This window comes from Dama dama, chromosome 3, assembly GCF_033118175.1.
Source record: "Dama dama isolate Ldn47 chromosome 3, ASM3311817v1, whole genome shotgun sequence".
Lineage (NCBI taxonomy): Eukaryota > Metazoa > Chordata > Mammalia > Artiodactyla > Cervidae > Dama > Dama dama.
Window position 1 is genome coordinate 42,004,048 of NC_083683.1, and position 13,094 is coordinate 42,017,141.

Consider the following 13,094-nt stretch of genomic DNA (forward strand, 5'->3'; position numbering starts at 1 on the left):
CTCTTGAGCTCAAGGGGGTGGATTTGGCTGATCTTTAAGTCTCTTCCATCTCTACCAGTCTTGTGGTTCAAGAGGCAAAGCACTTGGGAAATGAGCATCCCTCGGTTTGAATCACCAGCTCTGGCTCCATTCCCAAGAATGCCAGCTGCAAGGGGGTGTGCACCCAAGCCTGGCAGAATTGCAACGATGGGCTTTTTCACAGGCAAACTAGGACCCATGCAGCTGGAGGAGGCTGGGCCTTCTGAGTCATCCCCTGAGAGGCCACACATCTACCCCTGTGGTGCTACTGGGGCTCACAAGATGCTCTGGAAACTTCTCTTGTGGAGATGCCTTCTAGATGGGGCTTGGAGCCCAGGGGACAGATAGTCTCACCGCAGGGCACCCACACCTCGGCTCTAGGTCCAGTTCTGCTCCTCACCTGGTTCCCCTCCTTCTTCAAAAGGCACAACCCCTAAAGTCTCTCCCTCTTTTCCAGAAGAGCAGAGCCACCCCAAAGGAGAAACATTGGCTCCCCAGGAAGGATTTACAGAGCAGATGCCACACATTCTGAGCTTATTCCAAAAGAATTTCCAGAGATGTTTGAGAAACTGCAGCAAATTGGTGGGAACATATGGCTTCCCAGGGGGACCACTTGGCTAGGGTTCTTACTCCTACGGGTGTGTAAAGTCTCAGCTGAGTGTGTGCAAGTGTGCACACATCATGTTTTCAACAGGCAGGAATTCCGCCCTGCCACACTGGCCAGCAGGGAGACACAAAGATAGAGGTAAGGGCTCCACCTCCTGGGTTCTAACCCTAATTCGGAGACTTCCTGCCTGTGTGACAGTGTGCGTGTTCAGTCGCTTCAGGCATGTCCGGCTCTTTACAACCCTATTGGACTGTTGCCCACCAGGCTCCTCTGTCCATGGAATTCTCCAGGCAAGAATACTGGAGTGGGTTGCCATGTCCTTCTTCAGGGGATCTTCCCAACCCAGGGATCGAACCCAGGCCTCTCACACTGCAGGTGGATTCTTTACCATCGGAGCTACCTGGGAAGACCACCCATGTGATGGTAGCATCCCTAACTCAGAATGACAAAAATTAAAACAGGAAGAAACCTGCACAATCACCTGGTCTTCCTTGTTTTACAGATGAGTGTGTGTGTGTGTGTGTGTGTGTGTGTGTGTGTGTGTGTGTGTGTTGGGGAGAAGGGGGAGTGATTGCTCCAGGGTGGACCAGAGAGTTGGAAGCAGGGGGAGGAATTGAACTTTGACCTCCCAAATCCCAACCCAGATGGACCTTCCCAGCATCACCTCTCTACACGCCCTTGCTTTTGAAAAGTAAAATAAAGATCATAATTCTGCCCTCCTTCCTGGTTGGGTGTGGGGATTAGTGAATTAACATGGGAGAAGGTTAGTGAGGAATGAAGAAGACAGACAAATAAAAGCAGAAAGTGCTGAGAGCCACAAAGAGCAGCCCCCATTAAGCCTGAGTCCAGCTCCGGAGAGAGTCAAGAGTCGGAAGGGTGGGAGATGCAAAGTAATTGCATGGCCGCCACATCCCTGTAACCTTAAATATTTCATGGACCCAGAAGTACACCACGTGGAACAGCCACTGCTCCTCCAGTGGGCCAGGACTGCAGCAGGGACGTGAATGCTTGCACACACACAAGCACACCTTGCACAGACACGTGCAAGCGGGGAAGGGCTGGGACAGGGCAGGCTCTGACGCTCGCTCATTCTAGGAAGGGCTCCAAGAGCAGGCATGGCAACTCCCTGCCCCGTGTGTGAGCGACACATGTTGTCTTCTTCCACCCACGAGCAACAGACACCCACAGTCACCCACCCAGCTCTGGGCATTAGAAAGGTCAAGATGACATCACCCAACACCTTCACAGACAGACACCTTCCAGCTCGTGCGGCAACCCCAGCACCCAAGGCTGCAGCCAGCCACACTCCCCTCCCCGCTCCCCATCAGCGCTTGCCCCCGCCATCCGCAGCCTCCTCCCCGAGCCAGAAGCGAGAGCTGCCTCTCCTCCCTCCCCCTCTTGCCTCCTCTGCCTCTCCTCCCTCCCCCTCTTGCCTCCTCTGCCTCCACCCCAGCACCGGCTGCTCCCAGGACCCCTCGTCCCTTGCAACCCCCATCAGCCATCTCTTCAAAGCCTGAGCGCTCCGGGCACTCTCCTGACCTGAAGCTTCCAGGGAAGGCAGTCTGAGAATCTGAAGCTTGAGAAGGGAACATGAAGGGTGGGTGTGAGGTTTTGAGAGGAATCTCGACGGCCAAACCCAAGTTTGAAGGGCATGAAACAAATTGGGTGACAGGGGTGGGTATGCAGGGTCTTCTTATGAGAGCCTGGAGAGGTGACCCCCCTAATTCTGCTGTCTGCCAGGAGATAACACGACAGTAATGGGGTGTGTATGTGTGTGTGGTGTGTGTGTATGTGTGTGAAGTCGCTTCAGTGGTGTCCGACTCTGTGAGCAGTTATCAGTTAATTGAGGGCCTCCTGCATGCTAGGTACCTTACCTCCTATGATAGTCAATCCTATCGTAGGGAAAATTCTGCCCATTTTAAATGTGGAAATCAAGGCTCAGTGAGGGGCATCTGAGGGCCTAGATGTATTGTTGTTCAGTCGTTCAGCCACGTCCAACTCTTTGTGATCCCATGGAGGGCAGCACATTGGGCTTCTCTGTCGGGCTGTGGGGATCCTGACTTCAAGTTCTAGGTTCCAGGGTCCTTGTGGAATAGGCGAGGGGGAGGGAGGGACAAGTCACCTATTCAAAGGACACTTTGGCCCCGGTTCTGTGTATGTGTGGTTAGGAGAGAGGTGAGTGGAAGGAAAGCCAGAGAGCCTGTCCTGTTGAGCCCCTGTGTCTCCCACCCTATCCTATCCTCTTCACTTCAGTGCCCGTACATGTACTTCCACCACGGCCACTTGTGTGGAGGAGAGAAGCAACTGGAGGAGGGAGGTATCTGGGGTTCACAACCAGCTGGGCTAGTCCTGCTACATCAAAGAGAGCACAAAGGGACCATGCAGTCACAGGTTGGGTGTAGGGGGTCATTCCTGGAGCAACAGTGAAACAGAAGTTAGTTCACAGCAGACAGAGGTCTGGCTGGCCTACTGGGTCCCTTATAACCCCAGCCTTGCCCTGAGAAAACAGCCAGGCCTGTGGTGTGTAAAAGGATCCGGTTAGGGGGAAGGCCAGAGGTTATTTTGGTAGGTAAGAGGGAAAGGGGCAATGCGAAATCCAGGCCAGGGAAGGGCTGCCCGGGAGAGGAGGCAACCGAGGATTTAGACTGACTCCTTAGAGGGGAGGATGATCCCAGGGTCCCCAGAGGACCAGGCGTCAATGTGTATAGAAGGGGCCAGTTGTTCGGTTTGAGGTTAAAGAAACAGATCTCTGGCCCAGGCCCCTGCTCAGCCCCTCCCCCAGAACTCCCTGTCCCTGCTCCCTGGGCCCAGTTCTCCTCCTCCCCCAAAGAGGCATCATCCAGCCGTGCCCGGCCGCAGTGCCCAGCACCTCTCTTCCCTCCACTCAGAGGCCCCCAGCCCCTGGCAGAGTGCCCACCAGGTCTGGTGAATAGTCTGTCTCCCTCACTCACTAGTATTGGCATCTTGGTCCTACACCAAACTAGTAAGTTCTTCGCACGGTCTCACCTCCATCTCCTCAATTACGGCAGATCCTTTTCATTACTCTGCCAACAGTGGAACTAGAAACCAACCCCCATCTGTAAACAAGCCACCCCACCAAAGGCGTGTCCCTCTCCACCAGCAAGGAACACTCTCCGCTGGCAGGCCTTCCACCTGCTTTACATCCCCAGAATTTAGCAAGCAGAGAGAGAAACCTATTTCACAAGCATTACTAGCTCCCCACCCGTTTCTCCTCCCTACTAAGTCCCAGATGGTCCTCGCTCCCGGAGCCCTCCACCCACTGCCATCAAGACAGAGGCTCCGGAGACCCTCTAAGATCTTCGTTTCCCCCTCCCGCCTCAGAGTGAAACCAGACCTGTGCCCAGACCCCAGGCCTCCCCTCCAAGCGTTCACCTCCGAGCTAGCCTTCTCCTTTCAATGGAAAGTCCCTCTCCTAGTCTAACTTTAATCCCTCCTGCTGCAAGCCTAGATCCCCTTTCTTTTCTCTTTGAAGCGACCCCTTTAAGATCAGAAAGGAAACCTTCCTCTCGCGTTTGCAGCCTCCTCTCTCGCAGCGCCCCTCCACCTTCCCAGCCCCTCGATTTTGCCCCAGGTTGGAGAAGTTCTTCGTGACCGCTCCGCACCTCCACACCCCACCTCCCTCCACCCTACTAGAACTCAGGATTCCCCGCCCGAGCCGCGTCTACGGCGACCCGGGCCGGGCCACACCCGCCTCGCCCTTCCTCGAGGCGGTGACCCCCGGCAGCCGGCGGCGCGGCCACGACGGGGTTAAGGCTCCGGGCGGGGGGAGGCGGAGGGGGCCGGGAGGGGCGGGGGCCGAGCCAATCGGCGGCCGCGGAGTCCCCTGGGCCGCGAGCCGGGACCGCTGAGCCGGGAGCCGGGAGCCGAGCGCGCCGGGCTGGGGCTGGGCCGGAGCGGAGCGGAGAGGCAGCGCGCCCGCCCCAGCCCCGAGTCCGCCGCCTGGCCGCCCGCAGCCGCCGCCCCCGCCATGGAGCAAGACCACAGCCCCCGGAAGATCCAGTTCACCGTCCCGCTTCTGGAGCCGCACCTTGACCCCGAGGCGGCCGAGCAGGTGCGGAGCGGGGCGGGGCGGCAGGGGTCTCGCCCGGCGGAGGACGAGGGACCCCAGACTGTGCGATCCCAGACCCCCGCTCAGTCCTCCCTTAGCGGTGCGCCCCTGCGAGGGCCAGCGCGGTGTTGGGGGGGGGGGGTCTTCTCTCCCCTCCCCCACCGTGGGAGCCCCATCTCCCCGTCTGTGCTTCTCCGAGATGGACAGAAGGACGAACGCCTGCCCTCGAAGCCGGTCCCCACGAGAATCGCTCCCTTCCTCCCCCAGCCCTGGGGGAGGGGGCTTGCCTGAGGACACGACCCCTCCCCCCCTACACCAGTCTTGCATCGCCCACCCAGTCAAACCCCGCCAGAGTTTCTGAGCTTGGTGGGGACGCCCAAGGCTGTCGGAGGGGTTAAGGGAGACGGCAGGTAACCGAGGGAGTTGAAAGAGGGGAAAGAGCCCACCCCATCCCTGTCCTAACTGGGGGCGACCCTGCCGGGCTCCGGAGAGTGAGGACGCGAAGGGGTTGAGGAGAACTGCGAGGGCTGGGGCTTTGGAGAGAGGAGTGGTCGTGCGTGCAGGCTGGCTCCCCTCTCTGCAAGTCTGGACACGTGGGTCCTTGTTCCCAACTCCTGCCCTTTGGATCGGTAGTAGGGTGGGGGGGTGAGGAGGGCATGGAGAGAATGGCCTTGGGGAGGCCGAAGCGGGGGCTTTCTAGGGGCTAGGGTCCAAGCTGAGCGTAGACAGGGAGAAGCCCTGTGCTGGCCTGGGCTCAAGGGTGGGAGTCCAGGGCCCTGGCCCAGCCTCCCGTCCTGGCCTATTTTTAGCTCAGAGCAGCCTGGCAGAGGCGGCAGTGTATGAGAGTGTGTGAGCAACTGTGTGTGTCGGGGAGAGTGAGCATGTGTGTGGAGACGGTGACCACCCGTGGTGGCTACTACCACCCATTTGCCAAATATTTGCTCTTTGCTCCATCGTTTTTGGTGTTCTCTGTCCATTTGCTTAGACATCCCTGCTCCTAAAGAATATTCATTTCCCACAAGGTCTCTGCCCTGTTTCCCCACCTGACTGCAGGGTCTCCGGCTGGGCCGCCCCCCGCCCCCCAAAAAAGCTCTGAGCTCTTGGGATGGGCTGGAGAGCCTGTTCTTCCTGCTGCTCCAGCTGTTTGGGGAAATAAGGTCTGGATGTGAAGGTTCAGTACACTCCCTGTAACTTTAGCTTCCCAGAGTGTGGGGAGGGGTTAGGGATCTGCATCTTCATCCCCTCCCTAACCTGGTGGAAGCCGCATCTCCAGACCTCAAAGGTGTGACATCAGGGAGGGAGGGTGGGGAGACTGCAGACCTCCTGAGAATGAGTGTGGAGAGCCAGGAGCATGGGGAGCATTCCCTTGGGGTCAGGGAAAAGGCTGATTTGCCTGGAGGCAGGAGACTGGCTAAAATAACCTCAGATCCAGGGAGAGGGGCCCGAGAGTGTGAGTTAGCCAGGGTCTTAGGGGTGAGGTTCCAAACAGAAATGCCTGCCGCTGATGCAGCCAGTACCCGTGCCTGACACCTGCCTCTGTTTGGTGTTAGAGGAGACAGGTGGAGGTGTGTGTTGAGAGGAGGAAGGGGTAGGCCAGCTGGCCTAGAGGTTTAAGGGGACAGGGGAGGAAGAGGAGGCAGTGCTATAGAGCCAGAGAGAAAAAAGGCCTGGGACTTCAGCCTGCTTTTCTCTCCTCTTCAGAAATCTGTGTCTGCTTGGCCTGAAATTCTACCTGCAGTCCAACTTCAGCCCCTCTTGCTATCTTACCCATGTGTGTAGGCAAAAAGCTCCAGGCTTGGCAGGAGTACCTAAGCCAGATCGACCTGAGAGGGTGGCAGGGGTTGGAAACTCTGAGTTATGGAGACAGAGTGGCAGGGGATGGAGGGGTGCCCACAGCTACCAGGTCCTTGGCGTAACTGGTTTGGAAATAAATCAGAGGCAATGGCACCAAGCGTCCTTGAGAGCTAGAATTTGTGATAGGGGCAAGGAAAATGAAAGAGACCGACACTCGTTTCCTAGTAGTTCAGGGACCTGGGAGTACTTCCAGAAGTCTAACTTTCCTCCTCCTGTAGGACATCAAAATTCTCAAGGGCTCTGAACGCTTAGAAATCTTGTCCAAGGCAAGGGATTTGGTTATGGAAGGGACCTGTCCAAGGTCAGAGTCCTCCTGCCCTCTCAAGGCCCTTTCCTATCACACTTGCAGTGTCCTTCTCAGGCTCCCAACACCCTCTCATCCCCACCCACCACATCTTCTCCCTGCCTCAGCACCCCTCCCCCAGGGCGGGATGAGTTCTCTCCTATAAGAATGGCCTCACTCCACATGCAGGAAACACACTTGCCCACCTGAGGGCCCCCAGCACGTTTGCACCAGGAACAGCCAGAGGTGGACTCACAAATATTGTCTGTGCAGCGCATGCGTGTATGTGTGCATGATCACACACACACACACAACTGGTATTGCAGGGACCTTAAAATGTCACCCCAAAAAGACGCTGCTGGCTTCTCCTGAGAAAACAATGCCTACCCCAACCTACCCCTATTCTACACACCCATTTCTTCTTTGGGGAGCCCCTCAATAGACTAACCCTGCCCCCTGCTATGGCCGATACCCACTTTCTGGGCAAAGAAAAGGGCAGGCGTCTTTCTACTCCCACCCCCACCCCTTTACCCCACTCCGGTAATGATTCTAAATAATGGACACAGAGAGATAGGGATGTGATCATTCAGTGTCCTCAGCCTACTTCTCTCAGCCCTGAATAATTTTAGCCTCTTTCCTAGTCCCATTAGTCTTCCCTCCCCTCCTCTGCCCTGGAGGGAGTTGCAGGGACTCCAACCCCAAGGTTCCCTTCACTTCCAAACCTCCAGAGAAAGGGGAAAAACTACACGTCCCAAGAGTCCTTGGACTGGCTTTGACAACAATCAACTTTATTGGCAGCAAGACAAAAGAACAGAGGTGGGGGAAGAGGCGCTCAGAGGCCCGGCAGTCAATCAGCTCTTATCTGTTAATTTCTTAGACTGGGACCCGGGAGCCCAGGATAAGATTTCTCAGCTTAGCTTTAGTCCCTGGCCATGGTCCTGCCTCAGGCTCCTCCTCATATGATATTTACCATGACAAGGATTTCTCCAGACCGTTATTTCTTGACACATCAGAAAGGCAGTGTGTCCAAAGATAGGGAGGAGATGAGGGAGGGAGGGGCACAGGCCAGAAGGAGGCACATTCAGATCAGACCTGCCTTCTCTGTGCTGTCCTCCCAGGCTGGGTGGGGGTGGAGGTGTGCTCTCCGCTGGTGCTGGCCCATAGCAAGTTCGTGTCCTTTTGGGGAGTGGGCTGGGACCCTGAGGGGAACGCTTTGTTCCCTCTCGGGTTATTTCTGACCATTGATCCAGGATGGACGGAAGGACAATGGGCCGGAGATCAATGCATTAGCACAGATATAGATGCTGAGATGGAGAGCTAGGCCAGGACCTGGGGAGATGCAGAGACAGAAAGGGGGGCTGGGGAGAGCAGCGAAGAGTGGGGGAGGTCTTCTGGGTCCCCAGGGCAGAGGGAGGGCCCAAGAATGTCCCCCAGAGACCGAGGGTTCAGTGTAACGTGGCGTGCTAAGTGGGTGGTGTGGATTATGTTGCTGAGTGTGCTGGGGCCATGACGCTTCCACATGTACTTGACCTCTTCCCTCAGATCCGGAGGCGCCGCCCCACCCCTGCCACCCTCGTGCTGACCAGTGACCAGTCATCCCCAGGTAAACCCCAGGTTGGGTCACTAAAGGGAGTGGGGGCTGCTGAAGACAGCTTGGTCCCAGTGAGAGAAGGTGGGTGCTAAATAGATAGCAGGGCAGGTCTGAGGAGCCAGAGGTCTCCTCCGTCCCAGAGGCATGAAAGTAGCAGGAGGGTTTCCTTTGCTTTGGAAAGACCGAGCAGGAGACCACTTGGTTCCTAAGCCCCCCAGGAGTTGGGGTGGTCAGTGGAGTGCTGGTTGCTGCGGCAACAGCCTTCCAGATTTCTCCAGCAACTGAGAGGCCACTGCCCCCATCCCCAGAGGCGGTGACAGCTGTGAGGGGGTGGGACCGCCTCCATCAGCTATTTTCACAGCCCCCAGAGGGGAAGGGGAAGGTTAGAAACAGCTTAGGGAGCAGCTGGCGTTCTGGTCGCCAGTGTCCCCATCAAGGTCTGAGAGACAGCAAGGTCTCAGAGAATGTCAGGGGCGCTGGCGGGAGAGTGGAAGAGAGATGGTGACGCTAAGAAGCCCGACTGGCAATCTGGATGTCTGAGCCTCCAACTTCCCTCCAACTACTTAAAAGGATTGTCCTGTACAGGACAAGTTTGCCGTTCTCTCCTCTGCTTGGTCCAATTCTAGATCCAGGGTAGGGAGAATGGTTGGAAGGAGGCAGAGATGGATATTTCAGAAGGAGGAAAAGAGCAGAAGGACCACAAAGCCTGCCTTCAGGAACCTCCAGGTTTGAGGCAAGGATGTAGATGCAGGCTAACTACAGAGACAAGGACCAGACTAGAAGCAGGAGATAAAGCCAACCAGCAGAGCAGGATGGGGCTGGAGGGAGGAGGCCAGGACAGCCCATCAGGACCAGCTTCCTAGGGGCAGATGGGAGGGACCAATCACAAGGGAGCTGATTGCAGGGGCTCCTCCCCTTGAGAAGTCAGACTGCCCAGGGCCCCCCTGGATCTCCCATCCCCATCACTTTCTCCTCTCCCTCCTTCCCTCAGAGGTAGATGAAGACCGGATCCCCAACCCACTTCTCAAGGTGAGCTGGCCCCTCCCGCTCAGCCCAGTGCAGAGAACCCCCAGACTTATTAGAGGATTATGCCTCCAGCCACTGTCCCCCACCTGTAGGACCTTTTGTCTCCCTCCTGCTTGTGCCCTTCACATGTTCTTGAGTGGAGCTGCATGCACAGTCCCCTACATTCCCCCAACACAGTCTTCTTGCTCACCATCATGGGCAGGGTAGGGGCTGGGGAAGCAAGAGTTTTCTTCCCCCCACTTTCTGAAGCCCACATCTCCCCCCAGTCTCCAGTCTAAAAGCCTGGCAAGGCAGAGGGGAGGGCGAGAAGGGTGGGCGCCCACCTGTGCTATATGCCCTTCACAGTCCACTTTGTCCATGTCTCCACGGCAACGGAAGAAGGTGACGAGGACCACACCCACAATGAAAGGTTCGGAAAACCCTTCCCTGCCACACCTGATGCTGAGCAGTAGCCAGGACGACACCCCTTTGGAAGGAATCCTTGGGAAGTCATTAAACCTGCCTTTGCCAAAGGAGAGTTGCTGGACTCCGGGGGGCGGTGGGGGGGTGGGTGCTGCTTTCCAGCTCTGCCACCGACTAGCTGGGTAGCCTAGAGAACCTGCTTAACCTCCAGGGCCCCTGAATACTACCTCACTTTGGCCGTTAAATAAAATATGTGAAGTCACCCAGCGCAGTGCACAGCACAGAGAAGGTACTCAAATATTTCTTGAATCTAAATGGAGTCTTTTCTCCTGCCCACAAGGGAGACCAGGTATTCCAGCAAGTCAGGGGGATCTTTCGTTCTTAAAGGCTCTCCCCTTCCCCTCTCTCAGCTTTGAAGAAAGTACATTTTATTGTCTAGCTTTAGTCCCTCCTCATTGACCAGTGAATGTCCTTCCTTGGACAGGAAAGTCAAATCACACAGGCAGTGTGCGCAGGCCCTCTAGTGGAGCTGTCGAAGCTGAGGGTCCACAGAGGAGATAGGGCAGTCACGTCCAATGCTCTCCCCTTTTCCCTTCACCCCCAGAGCTCCAGATGATGGTTGAACATCACCTGGGGCAACAGGAGCAGGGAGAGGAGCCTGAAGGAGCCGCTGAGAGCACAGGGACCCAGGAGTCCTGCCCACCCGGGATCACAGACACAGCAGCGGAGTCACAGCCGGGCACCTCTGGGAAAACACACAGTACGTTGAGGCTGGGGAGGGACCAGCCCAGGGGAGGTCAGCCTTATTGGCTGTGGGGAGGGGCCTAGCAGTAGCTAGAAACCATCTTAAGAATATGGATCTTTTGCATAACCAGCATGTGTTTGCATCTCTTCACCTTTCCTTGCTGAATGACACCATCCCCTCCCACTTGGACTTCCCAGGTCCCTGATATGTGGTGGGGGGAGCCTGCCAGAATGGAAGCAGCTTTCTGGGCTGGAATCCTGGCTCTGCCACTACACCAGCCCTGAGGCCTTGAGCTACTTACTTAACCTCAGTCAGCTAAGTGATAATGATGGCGCCTATTGCATTGGGTTGTTTGTGAAAATTAAATGAGACTGATCCTTAGCTCGGCAGCAAATACACACAAAGCATGCAAGAAATGGAAGCTGCATGTCCATGGGTCCTTATCCCAGATGTGGGCGAGAAGTCAGAATTTTTCCAGTGACAACAGTATATATAGTGTGTGTTCCATCATACTCCCAGCAGAGTCCCCCTGTAGTCAAACATGTGAATATTTCTGCAGGGAAATGAATGGGCACACTAAGAGGGATGCATAAGCTATCAAAAGCCTCCTCTCCATTCAGGTCAGGTTTAGCCACACACTGAGATCATACCCAAATGTTTAAGCTTTTTTAGAGGTTTATTGTTTTTGTTTTTTTTTTCCTGATTGCAGATTTCAAAAAAATAGTGAACCTAAGTAGTCGTTGTGACCAGAGAAAACCCCGTAGGTCTTGCCCCCTTGCCCTCAGCTGGTCTTGGGCTCCTCTCAAGGGTTGTTGGAGTATGGGATGGGGTAAGCAGAAGCAGCTCCCTCTCTCCAAGCCCTGGTGAGCACTACCTCTCCCTCCTGCCACCTGTTCTTCCTCCTCAGAGCCTGCAGAATCCATCCCTAACACTCAGGAGAGGGGCAGTGAGAAATCCAGCACAGAGGGACCCTCAAGCCAATGACCACCACTGATTGCCAGGGAGCCAACGTGGTAAGACCCCCAGGCTGCGTGCCCAGTCTGCAGGAGAGCAGGCTGTGTGAGGAGGGCGAGGGCTGAGGTCTAGAGTCAGGGAAAGGTAACAAAAAGGACCAACTTCAGCCTCTGAAAAGCTGTCCTCTATGGCCAGAGGATTTGCATCTCCCCTGATGGACAAATGTGCTTCCCAGGTGGCTCAGTGGTAAAAACTCTGCCTGCCAATGCTTAGGAGAGGCAAGAGACGCAGGTTAGATCAATGGATCCAGAAGATCCCCTGGAGGAGGAAATGGCAACCCACTCCAGTATTCTTGCCTGGGAAATCTCATAGACAGAAGAGCCTGGCGGGCTACAGGCCATGGGGTAGCAAAGAGTCAGACACAACGGAGCATGTGCAATGATGGATAAAGTGAAATGGGATTCAGCTGCAGCAGAGGGTACTGAGGTTAGACTCTGAGGACTTCTGGCTCCTGGAATGGATGATGGAAGTAGACCACGGATTTTCTGATAGAGGGCATTTGGAACCCAAAGGAAGAGCCTCATCTGTCCAGGCTGGATGACCGCTCCAAGACGGCTCCAAGTGGTCTTGCCTGGATCGGAGACAGGGATGAAATGACCTTGTGAGCTCTGATTTGACAGTCTGCCCTCCCCTGTGGAGACTGGATGAGGGGCGAGGGCTTGGAATGGGACGTCATACTTAGATGCCTGACTAATGGGGTGGCTGGGCACCCAGCAGGGGAGGGGACAGTAGGACCGCAGGCCTCTCACTCACTCTTCTCTTTCTACCCGCTTCCCTTGCAACAGGTCTGAGAGTGAGGAGGCGTCTTAGAATCAAGCCCGCAGTTGAGAATGCATGGACACTGGATTTGTTTCTTATTTCCTCACTTTGGGGGAAAAACCTCTTGTTTTTAAAAAGTGATAAATTTGGTGTTAAGTCCTTGACATTTTCCTTCTTTCCCAACTTGAAGAATCTTTTCTCCCTCCCCTCTTGTCCTGCCTTCTCTGCAGCCCCCTCCCTTCTGCCCAGCTGCCTCCAGGAAGGAGGGAAAAGGGAAGCTGGGCAGGAGCCTTTAGAAGGGGGGTGTTTTTCTCCAGCTCTACCCTTACTCGCTGGGAGAAGAGAGCTAGGGATCAGATAGGTGGGAGAACTGCCTTCCAAGGTGCCAAGAAGGCAGGATGGCCCCATGTCCTCTTCATAATGAGGAAAAAGACAACCACCTTCATCTGGCGGTCTTGAACCCTAAGGCCTGGCCAGCTGTGATGGTGCTCTGGGCGCCCTCTGCTGGAAAAAGCAGGGAGCTGCACCCTGGCGCTTGGCCCTTGGGAAAGAGAGGGTGTGTTGCTTCCATGCCTCCTTGCCTGCCCTCCGAGACTTGGTGATTCCCAAACTTCAGGATGTGTTCCCTCTGCAGCTGGGAGGAGACCACCACCCAGATTCCAACCTGTTAGCCAAGCTAGATTGAGGCCATGGGGGGCATTCACGAAGAGGCCCTTGCCGGGAACT

At 55.8% G+C, this 13,094-nt stretch overlaps 1 protein-coding gene across 1 annotated transcript; it reads left to right on the plus strand.

Annotated features, from left to right (window-relative positions):
• The first annotated feature begins 4,539 nt into the window (after positions 1-4,539).
• Positions 4,540-12,527, plus strand: PPP1R1A (protein phosphatase 1 regulatory inhibitor subunit 1A). The gene is made up of 7 exons (XM_061126223.1): positions 4,540-4,697; positions 8,374-8,434; positions 9,414-9,451; positions 9,794-9,857; positions 10,455-10,610; positions 11,503-11,608; positions 12,395-12,527. Exons 1-6 carry the CDS (start codon positions 4,614-4,616, stop codon positions 11,577-11,579), a joined length of 480 nt encoding a protein of 159 aa, XP_060982206.1. The 5' UTR covers positions 4,540-4,613; the 3' UTR covers positions 11,580-11,608; positions 12,395-12,527.
• Positions 12,528-13,094: the final 567 nt, after the last annotated feature.